Source organism: Uloborus diversus, chromosome 1, assembly GCF_026930045.1.
Source record: "Uloborus diversus isolate 005 chromosome 1, Udiv.v.3.1, whole genome shotgun sequence".
NCBI classification, from domain to species: Eukaryota; Metazoa; Arthropoda; class Arachnida; order Araneae; family Uloboridae; genus Uloborus; species Uloborus diversus.
Genome location: NC_072731.1, coordinates 265,443,500 through 265,464,298, shown reverse-complemented (window position 1 = coordinate 265,464,298; position 20,799 = coordinate 265,443,500). Strand labels below are relative to the sequence as shown.

The following is a 20,799-nucleotide window of genomic DNA, read 5'->3' as shown; positions in this document are numbered from 1 at the left end:
GTACCCTCTACCTGTAGATCACTTTTTGTTTATTCCGTTCATTAATTACTAAGGTATAGCAGTCACAAGTATAGAGAAAATACGTCCAATTATTCAACCCCCTTTTGACAGGGGTGCCCACCAGGGGTCATGGCGCAGACTGCGCCATTAAAATTTTTACGGGGGGGGGGGGGCTCGTGGTATTGGGGGGAGGGTGCGCCCTTGCTCTTAGGGGGGGGCACCACTGATTTTTAGCTATTGAAACCGAAATTGATCAACACTTACACCCATTAGGCAGGACCTGATTAACGCACGGTCCGCGGACCTGGGCACCACAAATTTAGGGGCACTAAAATAGCCTAAGTTAACTAACTTACTTACTTACTTCGTTTTTTTTCTGTTTCAGTGAACGTTTCTTTTCAGCGTTGAAAAGAATCAAAAATCGTTTGTGTAGCTGCGTTTCTCAGGATAATTTACAGGCGTTTTCCTTACTGACCATTGAAAATTCTGTGACATCAAAATTAGATTTTGATGATGTGTTCGACACATTTGCCTCTATTAAAGACCGAAAGAAGCCTTTTTAAAGCTTGATGTCAGAATTCGTTAGACTTTTTTTGGCTATTTTTGCAGTTTAAAATTGTTTTTTTAACTCATTTTCACCTTAAGGTAAGGCAATTTTAACTATATGACTATCAAGTGTTTGGTATTCAAATCCCTGGTTTCTGTAGTAATGTGTAGGTTTCTAGTATAAAACATTGACTTTAAAATTGGGCTGATTTTCTTATGGGGGGGGGGGCACCAATTTTTACTCAGGACCTGGGAACCAGTTTGTCTTGATCGGGCCCTGACTTTAGGGTCAACATATGGACAAAATGTTGTTTGTTTCTACATCGGTTACTTTCTGGAATATAGCAGACCCGCATAACGAAGAAAACGTTCGATTGCTCCATCCCGCTTGGAGAAATGGGTGCTAAAAACTGATTAGCACCAATTTACATGGGAGTACATTTGTGTAGCGAATTTCGTTCGATTTCATACAGTCAGGGTTGTCAGATTTAAGAGCAGTAAATACGGGACAGGCGTCTAAGAATAAAAGGAGGGGGGGGGGGATATTTTTGAGTTGAGGGTAATTACTGGATATGGTGTATTTTTAAGGAGTGCTTTCTGACGTAGAACGTCTCTTCATGATAAATCTGAAAAATGTAACCGTAACAAAGCATTAAACCTTACAAAATGTCTCGTTTTATAAAATATTGTTATGAGCTAGGATATGGGACTTTAGCCATCCCGTATGGAAGTTCCAAAGGACGCGGGACAATTTTTCAAAATACGGGACTGTCCCTTGAAATCCGGAACGTCTGGTAACCCTGCATACTGTAGATTTTTAGCCAAAGCGGCCATAATAAACAGGTTACGCACCTACAGACAGACATTTTCCAAATATGGTCAAAATGGATTCAGCTTTCCTCAAAACGCGCAAATCCATCGAAATTCGAAAAATTTCCCGAATCTAATACTTTTTTCTACATGCAGATACAGAAGAAAGTAAAAAGGAAAAGAAAGGAAAGTATAAAAGAAGTTAATTTTGAAAACCTGAAGAGGAGAAATGAAGTCCTTGAAGCAAAGGGGTTGTGAATGTCAAAATTAAAGTACTAGAAGTAGCTAGTACAAACGGTAGGAGAAACGCTTATCTGCTCTGTAGCAAATAACAGTGGCCTTGGTAGATTCTGCTCTACAGCATCATTTAAAAAACTTGCGGATGACAGTCTACCTTAAGGTTTAAACTTTGCGCGCTTTTTAGTCAAAAAAAAAAAAAAAAAAAAAAAAAAACACTTACATCCAGGGTTTGCCGAAATATATCAGTCGATATATATCATGATATATATCCGATATTTATTTTGAAAATATCATGATATTTTTGACATTTATTTTTTCAACTATGGTATTTTCATTATAAAAATTACATTAACATAGTAATATTTTTCATTTATTATTAAAAATAACCAAAAAGTTATGTACTATATTTTAATGATGTATTTGTACATCATTAACATAACAGAGTAATATAATATTCCTTTTTTATTTTATATTCATAAAATTATTAGTAATGTAACAATTTAGTTCATATTAAAAGTGCCTCATTAATTATTAAACGTTCGTCGGAAAAAAAAGAAAACTATATTATGACTGCACCGACTAATGCATATTTTTTATTTCTGAATCATATAACTGTAAAAGTAGCTAACAGAAGAAAAATGAGTAAAACAGCTAATGCTAACTCCATTAAAACTGATAAAAATGTAAAATAAAATATTAGATATAAAATAATTTAAAAAAACTTAATTTAAATTTTACATAATGTAATAAAAATATAAGAAAAAAAAGAGTGATTTGAGGATGGATTTTCTAATTTGAAGACTTTAGTTTGTGCTGATTGAAAATATCGGATTTATATCAAAATATCGGATATTTTCAAAAATATCATGGCATTTTCGAGTCCTGCTTACATCTTTTTGCTTCTCCTCACTGACTCAAATGTGAACAAGAGAGAAATGTAACCAAATGAGAGTAATAATAGAAAAAAAAATTAATTTGAACTTTGACGTCTTGAATTCAAATTATGTTTTTCGCAATCACGCGTGTGTGTGTGTGTAGGCGTGTGTGGTGAGGTATGTGTATGTAGGTGTTTGTGCGTGCGTAGGTGTCTGTATGTATGCGTGTGTGTGTATGTGTTTGTGTGTGCGTAGGTGTCTGTATGTATGCTTGTGTGTGTATGTGTTTGTGTGTGTAGGTGTCTGTATATGTGTGTGTATGTGTTTGTGTGTGTAGGTGTATGTATGTATGTATATATATATGTGTGTGTGTGTTTATAGGTGCGTGTAAGTGTAGGATATGGGCGCAACCTGGAGATGGCTTTCGCTAGAGGAGCAGCATCGTGAGGAGCCGGTCGACGGTGGTGCTGCAGAGGCTGGCGGGGGGGGGGGGGGGGAATAAAATCATAGGACATCAACAAACAGTCAAATGAGAACAATAAGCAATCGTAATTGCTCAAAAATCTATACTATTAAAACCTGTGCCCGTCTGTCTGTGCGTCTCCTCTGGACTGGCAATGTCTACCAGGTTAATACTGGTACAGTTGGATACAGAACATCCAGGGGAACCTATTCCGCCCTGCCCCACCCCTCTAAACTTTAAGGGACTGGACAATTGGTTCTGAGGATATCCGGAGGACATCCAGGAGTAAAGCATTAAAATCAGGGTTTGAAAATATCATGATATTTTCGAAAATATCCGATATTTTGATATTTTTCTGATATTTTGATATATATCCGATATTTCCAATTAGCACAAACTAAAGTCTTCAAAATAGTAAATGCATTCTCAAATCACTCTTTATTTTGTCATATTATAATTACAATATGTAGACTTAAAATTAAAGTTTCTTTCATTATTTATATCTTTTTTTTCATTTTACATTTCTATCAATTTTAATGGAGTTAATTTAGCATTAGCTGTTTTACTCATTTTTCTTCTGTTAGCTACTTTTGCAGTTATATGACTCAGAAATTAATAATATACATTAGTCAGCGCACAACCATAAGACATTTTCATTTGTTCTGAGCAGAGTTTAATATTTAAGTAAGCACTTTTAATATGAATTATATTAAAATTGTGACATTACTAATAATTTTATGAATATAAAATACAAGTAAAGAAGGAATATAATACTACTTTGTTATATTAATGATGTATTAATGCATCATAAATATATAGTACATAACTTTTTGTTTATGTTTAATAATAAATCAACAATATTACTAAGATTAATGTACTTTTTATACTGAAAATATACCATAGTTGAAAAATAAATACCGAAAATATCACGATATTTTCAAAATAAATATCGGATATATATCGCGATATATATCATGATATATATCGGCGGACCCTGATTAAAATCATCAATTACTACCCGCCGCAGGTGGCAAACGGAGATTGTCGAGTGAAGCGAGCAGGGGCGAAGCCCCCCAGGAGCAAAAAATAGGGTAAAAGCACCGGTTTTGGGGTACCTTTTGTTTTTGTTACATACAACTGATATGACTAAGAAAGAAATAATGAAAATTGAGCAAAAATGAAATAAATGATTATGGAACTAGGTTCATTTATTTCAGTTTAAAAGCTTAAAACAAAAATTTTAGGCATGAAATTAAACAAAAAAAAAAAAAAAAAAAAAAAAAACACGAAAGGGTTTGTTTTCACGAGACACCCCCCTCTATGGGGTACCAATGAAATTACACTCGAAAACAAATGTCTGCATTTCATAAATCAATTATTCACTTCAAACAAATAATCCATTTTGCTCGCTTACCAGCTAGTTTTTATGAGTGTATTTGAAGCATTTTTGTTACTTAAATCACTTTTTATCCCCCTGGTTATTTTAAGATGACCTTTGCAATGAACTGACACAGACACAGATCACCCCTCGCCCCCCCCCCCCCCCCATCTTTGCAGTGTTAAAAAGAGAAAACTGACTGTTGAAGTTTTACGTCAAAGAAGAAAATTTTAACTGTTATTACACTCGGCAAGTCTAATTTACAAGATCGATGAAATTACAAAAAACAGCCTACCAGTGAAATTTTGTATGCTTACACCAAAGGCTGCAGAAGTTTCTCAAAGAGGGGGTGCAGGCGATTGTTTTTTTTATTTACCGCCTACTAAGTTTCCGATATACACATGCATGGGAGGGGGAAGGGAGTCCTCACAGTATTTTTAATAAAGAAATTAATTGTAGAAATGTACCCAAGGAAGACGGTGGGGGGGGGGGAGATTGGAGGTCCCCGAACCTATTCAATTCTTTTTAAGTCACCAGAGGTATTCGAAAATTGGATTTTCAAAACTTCAATTTTGAAAATCTTCAGAGAGAAGGTTCCAACCCCCCACCAAGGTCATTTAAATTTGTGTTCTTAGACTTCCTTTTTTGTAAAAGGAAGTAAAAAGATTAAAAAAAAAAAGCCCTAGCCAAAGAAAGGTACAAGTAAATATTGTTCTCATTTTTATTCCTCGTTCAAAGTATTTCCCCTTACTTAAGTCACTTATAAATATCAACATGTAAGAAATAAAATGTTCAAATTTATGTTCTTGTGTCACTTATTATGTCCCCTGGTTTAGGTTCATAATTAATAACCATTTTTCACAGCATTGACGATAAATTTAGCTGGGGGGCGGAGGGGGTGCATCACAGTGTCCAGATTGAATAGCTCAGAAATCTGTCAAATCTATAGCACACTTTTAAAAAAGAAAGTCACTTTTCTTCTGCATCTTTTGCAACAAATTCCCCATCAGACATCCTTTATACTTTTATATTTTCTTTCGATATTCGCCAAAAATATTGAACAATAGCTTCCTTGGAAAAAAAATTTAAAGCATATTTTATTTGTAAATTGAATGTTGCTAAAAATAAAACTTCTGCATAAAAATTTCGATAAACATGAGATATTCTGAATAGATTGATTGTTTTTGACAATTAACTTGTACAAGTGGTCGCAGAAATTCGACAAAACAATCTTTTTAATGTAACTTATTTAATAATGTGAATTTGTTTAAAAATAATAGGAGTGTTAATGATCTTCAGCAGTACGATTTACTTGAACATACACAAGAAAGTCTATTAAGTCTAAATGTTGAAAAGAAAGAATGATTTTGTTGCTTAGAAACTCAGAAATGTATATTTACAAGAACAATGATTTTTACGGCAAATTTGTGCTTTATGAACATTGAATTTACTCTAGTACAAAAAATAAGATAAAACTTATCTGTGAAATCAAAAAAAAAGAAAAAAAATCTTTGTTCAGCACACGTCCATGTCTGCATTAATACTTTAGTGCAAAATTCTTCGAATGAAGCAAGGATTGAAAATTTTTTGAGATACAGTAGACCCTCGTTTTACATTGGAGTTACGTTCCACGGAAATGCCGCGTAAATTGAGACCTAATACTAGTGTTAAAATAGGGGTTAGGTTCCATAGATAAAAAAATACTTCCTTCTAGTGATGACTAATCGCATAATAAGTTTAATGTGTACTTATATTGACTTTTATGCCCAACATGCATAAAGAAAACAAACTAATTTCGTGTTTTGTTTATAAAGAGGAGTTGGCTAGGATTAGTCTTTTGGCAGTCATTAAGAATTTTTCTCTGTCATTCTTTGCAGAGCATTTGCACTTGCGTCATTTCCATGATAGAATCTTCCTTCACTAACAAATCAGAAAGATCATTTCTATTGTCTAGGAATGGCTCAAAATTTTCAATGTGAATAGTTTTGCTTGTGTGTCACCGAAGTCGGTATTCTTGTTGGTTTTGGCCTCTTCTGTCACTCTTAGAAGCTCATCTTCCAGTGAGTTCTGAACTGTGTGAATTTAATAACTTTACTTCTGGAAAGAGCTCTGGAATCAATCGCATAAAATGTCCCCAGTGGCCCAAGTGCGATTATTAGCACTCCAAAATGCAGTTGATTACGCGCAATCTGCAATCTTTAGGAGTTTGGATTTTGAAAGAGGGGAAAATGTTATCTGTTTGCATTGCCGCATCCGTGCAAAACCGAAACTCATCCACTTAAAATAAAATAAAGGTGTCAAATCTTAAACCACGTGAAATAAACCAGCGTAAAACAAGGGTCTATTGTATTTCAAAAACTGCATCATGAAATTCAGGAAGCACGTGTCAAAAATAACATATCAAACTAATAATAATAGCCAATAAAAATAATTTAACAAACAAAATAAAACTACATAAATACTGATAACAGAAAATTTATTCACTGCAACTATCACTGTCGCTGCAATTATAATCAACTAATTTCAAGGACGACTGATTAGATGATACAGATATTTTATCATTACTTGCACAATGAGTCTGTAAGCCTGTATTAGTTCTTGAATGAGAAAATTGTTTTTTAAATTCAGAATCAGATTTCTCCCCATTTAATATATCACGTTCTTGACCACTTAAACTATAGTCGCCATTTGAAAAATCTTGATTTGAAGGAGTAATTTTACAAAGTCTTTTCTTGAGATTTCCTGCTTTTTCACATAAAGAGTCTTCTGTTGTGTTCACTGAGGAATCATCGCAATGAATCAGATCACAATGGACAGATTTCAAATCCCGTTGCAGACTAGGCACCACATCGTTGCTTTTGAAACACATCGAGGATGCTTCATTATATTTCTGGCACAAAATGCTATCTCCAAGTGGATACATGCCATTGAAAGACATATTCTCTTCAATATATTGAGCAGATAGTGCTTCCACATTTGATCCCAATCCACTTGAATTTGCATTTGTGCTTTCTGAGGAGTTGAATGGTTTGGAGTTCGAATTGGGTGCACCAGGTTGGTTAAAAGTCAGCGGTTCGTTCATGGAAGGAGAGTCTAAAATCTCAAGTCGTTTTTCGGTTTCCTTGGTTTCATTTAACAAGGGTGTGGCAATTGGTGTAAACTCTTTTTGCGGCTCTGCTTCTTCAAGACAGTCTGAAACAAAGACAAATGTTATTAGCTATTAAAGTAGGCACTTTTATTAACACTTAATTGGTCATTCTGAACACACAGCAAAATATTAACAGGTAAACGGAAAAAAAGCACAGCAATAAAAAAAGGGAAAGATATATACAGTCGGATCCCAATTGAAAGAATTCATCGAGACCGAAACTTTTCTACGTTAAATAAGGGTTATTCAAAATATTGGGGTGAGGGAAAAAAATGCAATTATCTTAACAGTAGCCCTAATAAGTAAATGTGCAAAAATATCCACAATTAGAAACAGAAAGTGTACACTTTTTATTCAGCATTCCGTGACTTTTACACCCTAATTAATTTGAAATTTAAACGAACAGAGAAATAGATGTTTGACAATTTCCTTGAAACTTGATTCGAAATTGTTCTCTTTTGACTTTATGGAGAGAAGAAAATATTGTGCATACTTGCCAACCTATGAAGGAAAAAAAAACAGGATATTCTACTAGAGGTATGTAGGTGATTCACCAGTCGCATATCTTTAAAACAGAATTATTAAATTTTGCATTTAATAACATGAATTCTAAATTTAAAGTAAAATGGGGATTTTTCATCGATATAAGCAAATTTGTAGCAGCAAGAAAAATATAGTGCAAAGGAAAAACCAAATAATAAGGAGTGAATTTGCTTAAAGTTTCGTATTCGTACATTCCCCAGTTTCAACCAAAGAAGTAGCTACAAAAATTTAATTACTAAAATCCGCAAGAAAAAAATCAATAGTTTTTTGAAAATAAAATATAAAATAAGTAGGTATAGGGTAGCACATGTTGAAATAACTTTAAACTTTCAAAACAACTGAAATATTTTCAAGATGCAAAAAGATTGAAATATGCTGCAATTTTCGGCAAAGCACGTGCTTCGTTGAACGTAAAATTTGGAAATATTCCAAAAAATTAATTTTTACTACATGAGTTATTAATTGGAAAAATTCTTATTCCTAGACATTGGTAGACTAGAAAAGGGCGCTATCTATTGAGAAGAAACTTTTAATGATTGACTGAAAAAACTGCAAAAACGGGAGAAAATCGTAAAAAACGGGAAATCGGAAAATGGGAGCAAAAAACGTGAGTCTCCCGTTAAAAACAGTAGAGTTGGAAAGTATATACTGTGTCATTTACAGCCTGCTGTATGAGATATGTTTACAGTTTCCAGGCCATGTAAAGCACTAGAAGAGGTAACAGTTTTAATCGGAGTTTCATCATCGCTTTCTGAATTAGAATCGCTATTTATTGGTTGCCCTCTCGCTCATCAAAAATTGTCGATTCCAAGAAAAATCTTTTTCTGCTTCGGACAAGATGGATGCCTCATTTGGAAAACAATCCAATGTTTCCTAACTCAAATCAACAAACATTTTTTTTTCCAGCTGTTAAAAAAATTCGTCAATTTGGGGTTTATTATTCGGTAAATAGGGGGGTTTTGCCTTCATTTTAGTTGGGGGAAAAAAAAGATTTGCTAAATTGCGAAATTCGTTAAATAGAGGTTTTTTTAAACCGACTGTATTACAATGTTAATTAACACAAAATTGATGATTAAAGCACAAAATGAATTGAAGTGGATGAAAAGACATCCATCCATAAGTTTACTCCCTTTACGTCAAAAAAGGGGTTCCTTGTAACCCCAAAACACGTGTGTGCATATCTCAACAATTTTGAACTAATAACTGTTGTACTATTTCTCCATACTCTCTCTTTCATGTACAAGTATTTCTTTGTACATACAATTGAAAAAAAGGGTTAACTACAGGGTCTGAGCTCATGTAAGCTCCCCAGTAAATTAAGCCTTGGATAAAGAGCTTTTTTTTTCAGCCAATGCAAAACATCAGAGTTCTTAAAAAATCAAAGCTAGAAAATAGCAAATAAGTTATTGGTGAAACATCTTAAAGGTAAGAATGTACCTAGTTTTTTCCTTTTGTAAGGTCGACTTGTCCACGGAATAACATCGAGAACTCCAGGCGTCAGTTTCTTAATTTTACGTATAAAAGCTTTAAATTCTTTTTCAAGTTGAACAATCTTCAAGTTACAGTCTTCAATTTGTTGGTCAGAATAGCATGTTACCTATGAAATACAATGGATGAGTTAGCGTTGATAAAAAAAGAAGTTTCAGCTAAATTTTAAAACAATTTTTAAGCAATTTTCAGAATTTAGATTACAAAGCTGTACATCAAACAAAATTTGAATAGCTTTAAAATAGTTGTAAAAATGCAATAAAAAGTCAATTCAATAACAAACGGCTTGCATTGAAAGCCGTTATAATTAAATTAAATTCGATCTACTGTACAAGTGCATTATTTTATTAATATACTGTACATGCTGTACTTGTTTATTTTATAACCCTCTTTTCCATTGATCATTGATTTTGCATCGTATCAGTATTTTATGTCGAATAAAACAGCTTTAAAAAAAATACAAATAAAAATTCCGTTCTTGGTGCAAGAGATGGTAATGTATAGTTAAGGAATGGTTTAAAACAGTTTGAGGTTGTGTTTACAAGTGTCTAAAATAAATGGGTATGTTTATAAAAGTTTTTACATATACCTTTTCCCACAACGCGAAAATTTGACTTAGCGAGGGGTCTTGGAACGCATCCCTTGCGTAAGTCAGGAATCCACTGTATACGCTATTTGCAGAACAACAATACAATGACAAATAAGTATAGTTAATTCCTGATTATCGAGAGTATGGTGGTTCCAGTGGCACAGCAAAAGGGGGGGGGGGAGAAAACACCCCATAGCCATTGGTTTTAACCTAAATGCAAGTTCTTATACAGTAGTTTGTGCATACAAAAGGGCTGTTTTGATCAAAAAAAAAATCCTTCAGAAGGTATTTTTGATCAAAAAACCCTCTCCAGATGGCAGTTCTGGCTGCGCTAGTGTGTGGCACGGTAACCACACAGAAGCAAAATTTGCAGATAATGCACAAATTAGCTAAAAAACAATACCAGTGTATGCAATAGCTTCAAAAATCAACTACACTCTCATGACTATGGCTAAATACGATAACAGTGTATGTAAAAAATTTAACTAAAAGCTAAAAAATGATCTCACATTATTGCAAAAAAAAAAAAAAAAAGTCCAGAAATGTTAAAAGCTTTTTGCTATCTCACACTTCAATATTTGCAAATAAAATCTTAAAAGGAATGTTAGTGACTCGGTTACTTTTTGAGAAAATTAAGAATTGAACTTTTTTTTTTTCAAAAAATGTTAATTTGAGGCAGTGAGAAGCAAAAGGATGTAAGTGGAAATTTTGAAGTTTTGATTCAAACTAATTTAACAGGAGTTGATAAAAGTAAAACCTTAAAAAAATCAGCTTGCCAGTTTTTATTCATTCAAAATACTCAAATCAAGAGCTCTCAAATGACACTGCATTCATGTTTTTATGTAAATTAAAAATAACTGAATTTAACTGCCAAAAAAAAAATTCAGTTATACAATTAGCTGATTAACGGCAGCATTTGAACGTGATTCTCTTACAGAGTTGACCATTTTGCCGGCAAAAAGGTATTTTTGCCGGGACAGCGGAAAAAATCATGGCAAAAATGATTAAAACCCAATTCAACAGGAGTTGGTAAAAATAAAACCTTAAATTGATTGATTGAGGTTATTAAAACTGTCAAAATGAAACCTTAAAAAAATCATAACAAATTAAGGCTGCGTTCGACGAAACTCACCGGTCGACAAGTAAGTAACTGGTTACTAACCGAAGCGTTCTATGATCAACCGGTTATCACAGCGGTTACCATTCTAAGCAGCTGATTGGTCGATTGGAGCACGTGATCATTAGCTGTCACGTGATTAACTAACTGGTCGCTCCCGGTCGAGCTCGTCAAACGCAACCATAGTTGTTGTATTAAGTTATGTTAATTATGGAATAGCAATGATGCAAATAATATGTAACACTAAATAAACAGTTTACTTATTAATTTTATTATTAATTATACTAATTATTAAATTGAAAAAAAAAAAAGCCCTATTCTAGTAATAGCAGTGATTTTAAACCTTGGCTACGATGTATTGCAGCATATAAACTATTTTTATAAGTCCAATTATTTAGGTATTTTAAAAGTTTGAAATTTGTAAATTTATTAAAAATTGAAAGTGCTTAAGCTTTTATTTTTCTTTCTTTTCAGATAAATTTCGGTTTTTGAGATATGCAACTTTGGCAGCAAGTAGTTGAAAATCATCAGTACTTTCTTTTTTTTTATGCTTAAAAACTTAAAAAACAAATATTTTCAAAATATTTAAGTCTTAAAGAAAACTTAAACATTGCATTTGTTTTAAACAAGAAAACAAACAAACCAAATAAAAATTTTATCAAAGCATATTTAATGTGTCTGTATTCTGTCAGCACAAAATCTGTCTACTCGGAAAACTTCATTGGTTCGCACCACCTGTCATAGACTTCCTGAAATGACTTTCTCTTTATTTTTGCTACAATTGTGAAATCCTCTAATTTACAGATTTCTTTTCAATTTTAAAATGTTACTATTGTTGTATGTTCAATTGTTTATTATAATTCCTTTTACAGTTCTTGACTGCCATTTAAATGGATTAATATCTTTCTGAATAAAGCCATATGGCCATATGTAACAACAAGTAAAATCAACTGATTTTAATTATTGATTTTGTTTAAAAAAACAGTAAATTAAAATCAATGATTTTTAACAAACAATCATGATTAAAATCAAGCTAATTTAAATCAATGAACCCTGTATCCTAGATAAGCTTTTATTGAATTTTTTTTCTAAATAATGCTGTCTTATTTTCCTTTGTTTCTAACAGTCTCACAATTTCATTAAAAGAAATATTATGACTATGAGTATATGAGGTACCAACTCCCTTTAGTTCAGATCCTAGATAAGCTTTCATTGAAATCTTTATCTAAATCATGCTGTCTTATATCCCTTTGCTTTAAACTGCCTTATAATTTCGTTAAAAGATACATTATGACAATGAGTTTACGAGGTACCGACTCCCTTCAGTTCAGATCCTAGATAAGCTTTCATTAAAATCTTTTTCTAAATCATGCTGTCTTATATCCCTTTGCTTCAAACTGCCCCATAATTTCGTTAAAAGAATGAAGAAACTAACCTTAGATTTTTTCAGATAAAAATCAATGTCTTTTTTAATACTTGGAATCCATTTTTGTATTTCTTCAGGAGTATTTAGAAGATCCTGCAAAAAGACACAAATTTAAAATCACGACAGAAAAATCACAAATAATAATTGGGAACTACAAGTCCAATAGATTAAGAGCGAAATGTAAAACAATAGCATAACAAGTAGTCATAGTGATGAAATCGTCTCCTAAACTTCATGTAACTACTTTCCCAAAAGCAACTTTTTTAGTGTCACATTTTTTTTTTACTCAAATCAATTGAAACTTTTCTGCTAGATGCATAAAATTTTGATATAAAATACATAATATATAATAATGTGAGTTTTTAAAGTTTGAAAAAGGAGTTTATAACTTTACTTCAAATTACATTTGAAAGAGAATAATGTACAAAACAAAATACAGACAAAGTAAGCAACCATGCATTCATAATTAATTTTTTTTTATCATTAAATGTTAACTCAGACAACACACATAAAACAGGGTTTCTGCTTATGGTCGCATTTTTCGCCTTTAATCTTCCAACATACAGTCGGACCTCCATACATCAAAGTAGCAAATTGCCGGGAAAAAATTCGATATATGAAAACTATCTTATTTTATTATAAAAGTATCCTAAAACATTAAAATAAAAGCTAATTTTCGTGTATGAAACCCAATTTATAATTTATACCAGCACTGGATTAAACGAAAGTTAATGATTAAAAAATTAACAGAAATTACATTTTTACGCCAACATACATCTTCATATTCTTCGGCAATTCAACTTGATCGCAACATTAGGGGATTTTTGTTTTAACAATGTGATCTAGAAAAAAATAAAAAATCAGTCTACTTAACTTGAATGATTTTTACTGAAGCTAAGAAGACTAGGAATGATAATCAAGAGACAAAAGGATGACTTGAAACTGATTTTACAGAGTTACTTGTTACAACTAAGATTTGAAATAAACTTGAGCAAATTTAAGAACTTCAGGACAGAACAATGTCTTAACTACACACCCTTCAACCCCAGATTCCTTATGAGTTCCGTAGCAACCTTTAGTGAACATAATTTTCTCCTCTAACCTTCATTTTTCAGAAGATGAACAGTCTAAAGTAAAAAAAAAAAAATCTACGAATGTCTCAATTTTTTTTCCCGATATATAAAGATTTTTAGGATATATAGAAACAATTTTTCTATACAATGAACATAGAAATTGCTGGGATTTCAATATATATAGAAAATTTTGATATGTGAAAGTTCGATATATGAAGGTGTATTAGCATTTTGGTAATGCTTTTTTTCCAATTTCATTTTGACTAAAGAGCTTTTAAACTTGGCTAAAATCTCGCAACAAAATGACAAAATTAGCATTTTTGAGTGAGGTAGAAGTTAAAAGACAACTAACTTACAAGTTTTGGCCTTGTTGGATTAGCTTTCTCAAATTCTAAGGAGAGAAATAAAAGTTCAATATTAGAATTAAATACAATGAAAATAAATTCATAATTTAAAATTAAATAAATAAACCAGAAATAAATAAATTAATTTTAAAAAAATAGAATCCAATTTTTTTTAGACCTAATTGCAAATAAAAATAAATAAAAATGTGTGTGTGTGTGTTTTTTTGTGCAAAATTGGGCTATATCTAAGGCCAGGGCCTGACTAAGGCTTATGAGGACACTAGGCACAAACTTGATTTGGTACCTCCCCTTCCCCTAACTTGTAGTACATATTAATAAAATCTTTCTAAACTTAATTATTTGCTGCAATCACACTAACAGTAGCAATGGTCTAGATTGCATTATAAATTACAAAAATATTATTATATGAGATGTTGTCAGACTTTTACTTGGTAGCGATAGGACATAAATGACAAAAAATCTCTTATTTAACATTTAAAATGTAATAAAATATAATAAAAAGCCTGTAGTGACTTTAGGATTTGTGAAAGAGGCGACAGAGAAGGGACACCTGTTGGCACAGCTAAAACCTGAAAAGGGCCCAAGATTTTTAAAATGATAGGTGAAATATGTTTAGGGATGTATGGGTACCAAAATTTCTGCGCACCCCCCTGGCATGGAGCATGATCACTGATCACCGTAAAAAGCAAATTCTGAACTAATAAATTAAGAAATTCTCCCAAATAAGTGGTTCTTAATAATAAATTAATAAGACTCAAAAAATCAACATTACAAGAAGTAAAGCATAAATACCATACCCTCTTTTTCTTTCAACAGAAACAGTCTATTTAGTCTTCCATAATGTTTTTCATGATTTCTAGCCATTTTCTACAAAAAACATCAGAAAATAAAAATAATTAATAAATTATTATAGTATGAATTATTTTCTACATGTTTATAAGACACAATGAAAGAATTGTCTACGCATACAAAGGAATTTTCACATAAAAGATTGCTAATGAAGGTATCATTGGTTAAAATAAAAATGAATTAAATAAATAAACCAGTAACACTAAAATCAGTTTCAAGTTATTCCTTTTGTCTATTTATTATCATTTCTTGTCTTTTTAGCTTCAGTAAAAATCATACAAGTTAAGTAGATTTGATTTTTTACTTTTCTCTCAGTTACACTGTCAAAACAAAAATCCTCCAATGTTGCGGATCAAGTTGAATTGCCGAAGAATGAAGATGTATGAAGGCGCAAAAATGTAATTTCTGTAATTTTTTAATTATTAACTTTTATTTAATTCGATGCTCGTATAAATTAGAAATTGGGTTTCATGCACGAAAATTAACTTTAGTTTCAATGTTTTAGCAGATTTTTGATAAAATAAGATTGTTTCTATAAATCGAAATTTCTATATATCGAATTTTTTTTTTCCGGCAATTTGCTATTTAGATATATGGAGGTCCAACTGTATATTCCCTTGAAATTACAGTTTCAGATGATGAGGACTTCATGAAGCAATTTGATTTTTATCAATTTTTTTTTAAAAAGGATTATATATAAAACTGGACTCTTTCAATGTAACACCTGACAAATAAAAACACATTTTAAGTGTTATTTTAGTTAGTGCATGGATCATTTTATATTTTAACTAGCTAATTACCCAGCGTTATTAATGCAAGTGCTTATTAATGCATGCCGTGCATAAAAAAAAAAAAACTTTCAAAATGCTTCTGATATAATTATTGCTGAATCTTATCTTCTTTACTAATAATAAAGCTGAAAGTCTGTCTGGATGTCTGTGACGCGCGTAGCGCCTAAACCGTTCGGCCGATTTTCATCAAATTTGGCACAAAGTTAGTATGTAGCATAGGGGTGTGCACCTCGAAGCAATTTTTCGAAAATTCGATGTGATTCTTTTTCTATTCCAATTTTAAGTAAAAAATTTCATAAGATGGACGAGTAAATTACGAAATTATCATAACGTGGAACCGTAACATGGGCACAAGCCAATTGGCGAGATACGAAATTATCATAACGTGGAACCGTAAAATGGGTACAAGCCAAATGGCGAGAAAATTCACCATACATTATTTGTAAATATACAGGCGAACCAAAAGACCTTTTGATTTTTCTATTACGGGCAAAGCCGTGCGGGAGCCACTAGTTACTAATAATGAAGCTGAAAGTCTCTCTGTCCGGAGGATGTCTGTGACGCGCATAGCGCCTAGACCGTTCGGCGGATTTTCATGAAATTTGGCACAAAGTTAGTTTGTAGCATGGGGGTGTGCACCTCGAAGCGATTTTTCGAAAATTCGATGTGATTCTTTTTCTATTCCAATTTAAAGTAAAAAAATATCATAAGATGGACGAGTAAATTACGAAATTATCATAACGTGGAACCGTAACATGGGCACAAGCCAATTGACGAGAAAATTCACCATACATTTGTAAATATACAGGCGAACCAAAAGACCTTTCAATTTTTCTATTACGGGCAAAGCCGTGTGGGTACCACAAGTGCAAAATAAAACCTGAAAACAAAATATAATCAATGTTTTCTTCTACATATCCAACATTTTGAAAAATGGCACCCTCCCCCATTTTTTTTTTAAATTTTTGACAGTTTCACAGCCATTACTTTTGTTTCCAAGGGGGGGGGAAGCATTATATTACCCATTAACACTCTTTTGATATACTAGAAAGGTGCAAAGTTCAAATGCATGCACATTTGGAGCACGTCAGGAGACCCATGGGGTATTATTCCCCCCTAAAATACTCAAAAAACAACAAAACTAATTTTTTTAGGAGTTTGTTTTAATTTTTTCACTTTATTTTTAGCATAAAAACAGAGTATATGACTCACTCCTATGAGCCCCATGTACAAAAAGATATTTTCATGCTGAAAAAAAAAAAAATTGGGTTTTGAACTGTCCAAAACTGGTGAAGGACAGAATAGGTGTTTTTTTTTCCTTTCAAAACTGTTCGAAAGTGTCTTAAACTGTCCAAAAGTATGCTAAAGCTAAAGGGATGTAATTTAATCAATTAGTATTTACCGCAATATTTGTGATGCATAAATATATATATATATTTATAGGTTTTAATTAATGAGTACAGTATAAAATTTTCTCCGAAATGTTCGTCTGAAAAATGTTTTACTTAAAAAAATTAAGTAAAATTTAAGTAAAATTATCACAGCCCTATGATATAAAACTTCCTTATGTAGCACTGGGTTGATTTATGAAAGGAACTTCAAAACACTATAGCAAATATCCATAGTGCATAGTGTTTTGTATTATACTATCTATCCAATTTGCATAGATAGTATAATACAATCTATGCAAATCTTGACGAAAATGCTTTGAAAAATGACGTAAATATATTTTGAAGAAGGATATTAAACAGTAAAAAAAGAATCTGGTTTTAGTATTACACAATATACTTTTCCCAACATTCCGTAAGAGTACTCCTTTTTTTTAAGCGGGGAGTGGGGGAGAGAAGGCTTCCCTCACAATCGGATCTCGCTTATTTGAGAGTCTACTGCAAGTTACATTTCGCAGGTTCTCTAATGTTAGTAGCAAGTAGCATTCCGGTTTCTGATAAAATGGAAAATGGGCAATAGAAACTATCCTACTTACCGAATATCAGATATTTAAAATAGTTTCACCATGCATCATGAAATCAGAGCAAGAAAAAACCGCGATCTTTTTCAGGTTGAAAAGGATTTCTACACGAATCGTTGTCATTGACATTAAAAAGGTAGGAAGAGTCAAAAAGTAGTTGTGGGATTGAAATTTCTTGCTCTTTTCATTTCTTAAAACTATTTCAGAGGATACCGAAATCTTTCAGACGCGGTGCACTCAAACAGCATTATAATCTGCCACATATAAATATTACATTATAATAGAGAACTCTTGGTTAGCAAGCACGTAAGTTTGATTTTGGTAACCAATAAGGTAAAAAAAGAGTATTAAGATGTAGAAATTTGTACAAAAGTCTCGGAAATATTCTGATTTACAAAAAAGCAGGCGAAAAAGTTTGTTTTGTTTACTTTCTAATACTATACTGTTTCCACTTTATATTCCCTAAATACTGCATCAGTCACTGCCGATGGCATTGCGAGATTTCTTTTGCAAGAAATTTCGAAATTTTTAAACGAGTTTTATTTAATAAATGATAGTTTTAATGCATACTTTGATATTTTTTAGTCTTAAAAATGCAAAATCTTTAACCGTATTTTGATAGAATGACTTCAACTTAGGAGAATATGTAGTAACAACTGTAACTGTAACTGCAGTTTGTTTCCATTTTGATGATCGCAATCGTTCTATCTCGGTGTACCTTGAAGAATTCGCCATGGTTAGTACAATCTGAATTAATCTTAATTTATTGCTAATTTAATTAACCTTTATATCTAATTTTATGTAATGTTTTTTATGCAACATTTGTTTGTACTAGGTATTTTTCATGATTATTTTTAGACACTAGTTATGTGTTCACTAATTCTGATGGTACCGCTGTTAAGTTTTGGGCCATGTACAGCGTGATTACGAAATACGCTGTTATGTATTTTGATTTTCTGAATTTAATATCATTATTAAAATTAACTACTTTCTATTGACTGAATTGTTTTAAAAACTTCGGCTCTCTATTCCAAGATAACGTAAATGTTTTATCAGAGGTGTGTCAAATAGTTAGGTATTCACTTTCCTCTCAATGCTTTCCTTGTAAACAAAAATTTCTCATGATTTCAGACGAAAGGTACATCCAGTTTTGGTAAAAGACGGAATAAAACCCACACATTATGTCGCAGGTGTGGCAGAAGTAGCTACCACATACAGAAATCATTATGCGCTCAGTGTGGATATCCTCACCAAAGATTAAGGCATTGTAAGTACGTTCTTGTTCATATTAAATCGTAATGTTTGTGTTTCAGTGTTATTTTCAGTTAGGCTTATCGTTGTACAATTTTTTCGGATGCAGTTCGATAAAGGTCCCGTCGATTTTCCGTTGGCGAAAGGATCAGTTCCCGCGCCAGGTTCAATGTTTTCATTGCGATACAATGCCATATATGGTATCCATGCGGTGTTTTCCTCATCGCCAAGGAGATATAAGCAAACCTGTTTTGTACGGCAACCCGTTCTCGTATTAGGGGAAGGTGTAGTATGTGCTTAAAATAGTTTAAGGTTCTGATCATCGTAAGTAGGGACGGTGTAGTAAGTGTTGAAAGTATTTTGCATGTCCGTTGATCGTTTATGGGGACGGTGTAAATTTGCTTCAAGTTATTTTACGGTGTCATGGAATGTGTTGCCGGTGCGTGCAGTGACAAGTTTTTTTCCATTCACCCCCCGCCCCCCCCAAATTCATTTCATTTTATTTTACTTTCAATGCCCTCCGCCGCTAAAAAAAAAAAAAAAACAGGTGACACATTTGTTCTGATATATTTTGCGGATTTGATGTTACGTATTGTGACCCCCTCCCCCCCAGTCAAAATAAATATCGATTAAGATTGGACGGTGTTTTTTTTTTTCTCAAGTTAATTTTGAGGTGTCCTGGAATGTGTTTCCGGTGCTGTACAGTTGATGATAAGTATTTGCAATCCCCCCCCCCCATGTCATTTTCTTGCTTTTAATTACGCCCCCCCCCCCCCCCGATAAAAAAAGATACTGATGACATATTTGTTCAGACAAGTAGAATTTTAAATTAAAAAAAAATAATATTTTGAGGATTTGATTTTGTTATGTTACTTTCGCTGCCCCACCCCCCACCCCAACAATTAAACATCGATTAAGATTGGATGGTGTTATTTTTTGTTTCAAGTTTATTTTGAGGTGTCCTGGAATGGTGTTACCCGGTGCTCTACAGAAGATAACAAGTCTCTTCAACCCCCCTCCCCCCATGTCGTTTTGTTACTTGCAATGCCCCCCCCCCAGCTAAAAAAGATACCGATGACACATTTGTACAACGAAGAGCATTTTAAGTTTTTTAAAAATATGTTTTGAGGATTTGATTTTGTTTTGTTACTTTCACTGCCCCCCCCCCCCCTCCAAATAAACATTGATTGAGATTGGATGGTGTTATTTTTGTTTCAAATTTATTTTGAGGTTTCCTTGAATGTGTTATCGGTGCTGTACAGATAACAAATCTCCCCCCGCCCCCCCCCCCCCCGCTCAGCGAAACTATGTTAGCAGTTAATATAAAGCTCCTTTCACCTCCAAAAAAAAAAAAATAATAATAATAATAATTTCTCTAAAACTAAGGAAAATTGAAAAAAACTTGGGGGGACCTTTAAAAAAAAAATTTCGATTAAGATTGGGACGGTGTTTTTTTTTCTCAAGTTAATTTTGAGGTGTCCTGGAATGTGTTTCCGGTGCTGTACAGTTGATGATAAGTATTTGCAATTCCCCCCCCCCCCCCCGATAAAAAAGATACTGGTGACATATTTGTTCAAACAAGTAGAATTTTAAATTAAAAAAATAATAATATTTTGAGGATTTGATTTTGTTATGTTACTTTCGTTGCCCCACCCCCCACCCCAACAATTAAACATCGATTAAGATTGGATGGTGTTATTTTTGTTTCAAGTTTATTTTGAGGTGTCCTGGAATGGTGTTACCCGGTGCTCTACAGATGATAACAAGTCTCTTCAACCCCCCTCCCCCCATGTCGTTTTGTTACTTGCAATGCCCCCCCCTGCTAAAAAAAAGATACCGATGACACATTTGTACAACGAAGAGCATTTTAAGTTTTTT

General features: G+C 32.8%; 1 protein-coding gene across 1 annotated transcript; it reads right to left on the bottom strand.

Moving 5' to 3' along the window:
* Positions 1-6,788: 6,788 nt before the first annotated feature.
* Positions 6,789-14,925, bottom strand: LOC129220539 (uncharacterized). Its single transcript, XM_054854971.1, has 5 exons — positions 14,859-14,925; positions 14,053-14,087; positions 12,633-12,716; positions 9,441-9,600; positions 6,789-7,504 (listed from the first exon to the last, which is right to left on the bottom strand). The coding sequence occupies exons 1-5, from the start codon at positions 14,923-14,925 to the stop codon at positions 6,789-6,791; spliced, it is 1,062 nt and encodes a 353-aa protein (XP_054710946.1).
* Positions 14,926-20,799: the final 5,874 nt, after the last annotated feature.

Coding starts and splice junctions, on each gene's coding strand:
- LOC129220539 (XM_054854971.1), bottom strand. CDS start 14,925: ATGGCTAGAAATCATGAAAAACATTATGGAAGACTAAATAGACTGTTT. Junction 14,088..14,858: donor TCTGTTGAAAGAAAAAGAGG/GTATGGTATTTA, acceptor TTCTCTCCTTAG/AATTTGAGAAAGCTAATCCA. Junction 9,601..12,632: donor TTTATCTGAAAAAATCTAAG/GTTAGTTTCTTC, acceptor TGTATTTCATAG/GTAACATGCTATTCTGACCA.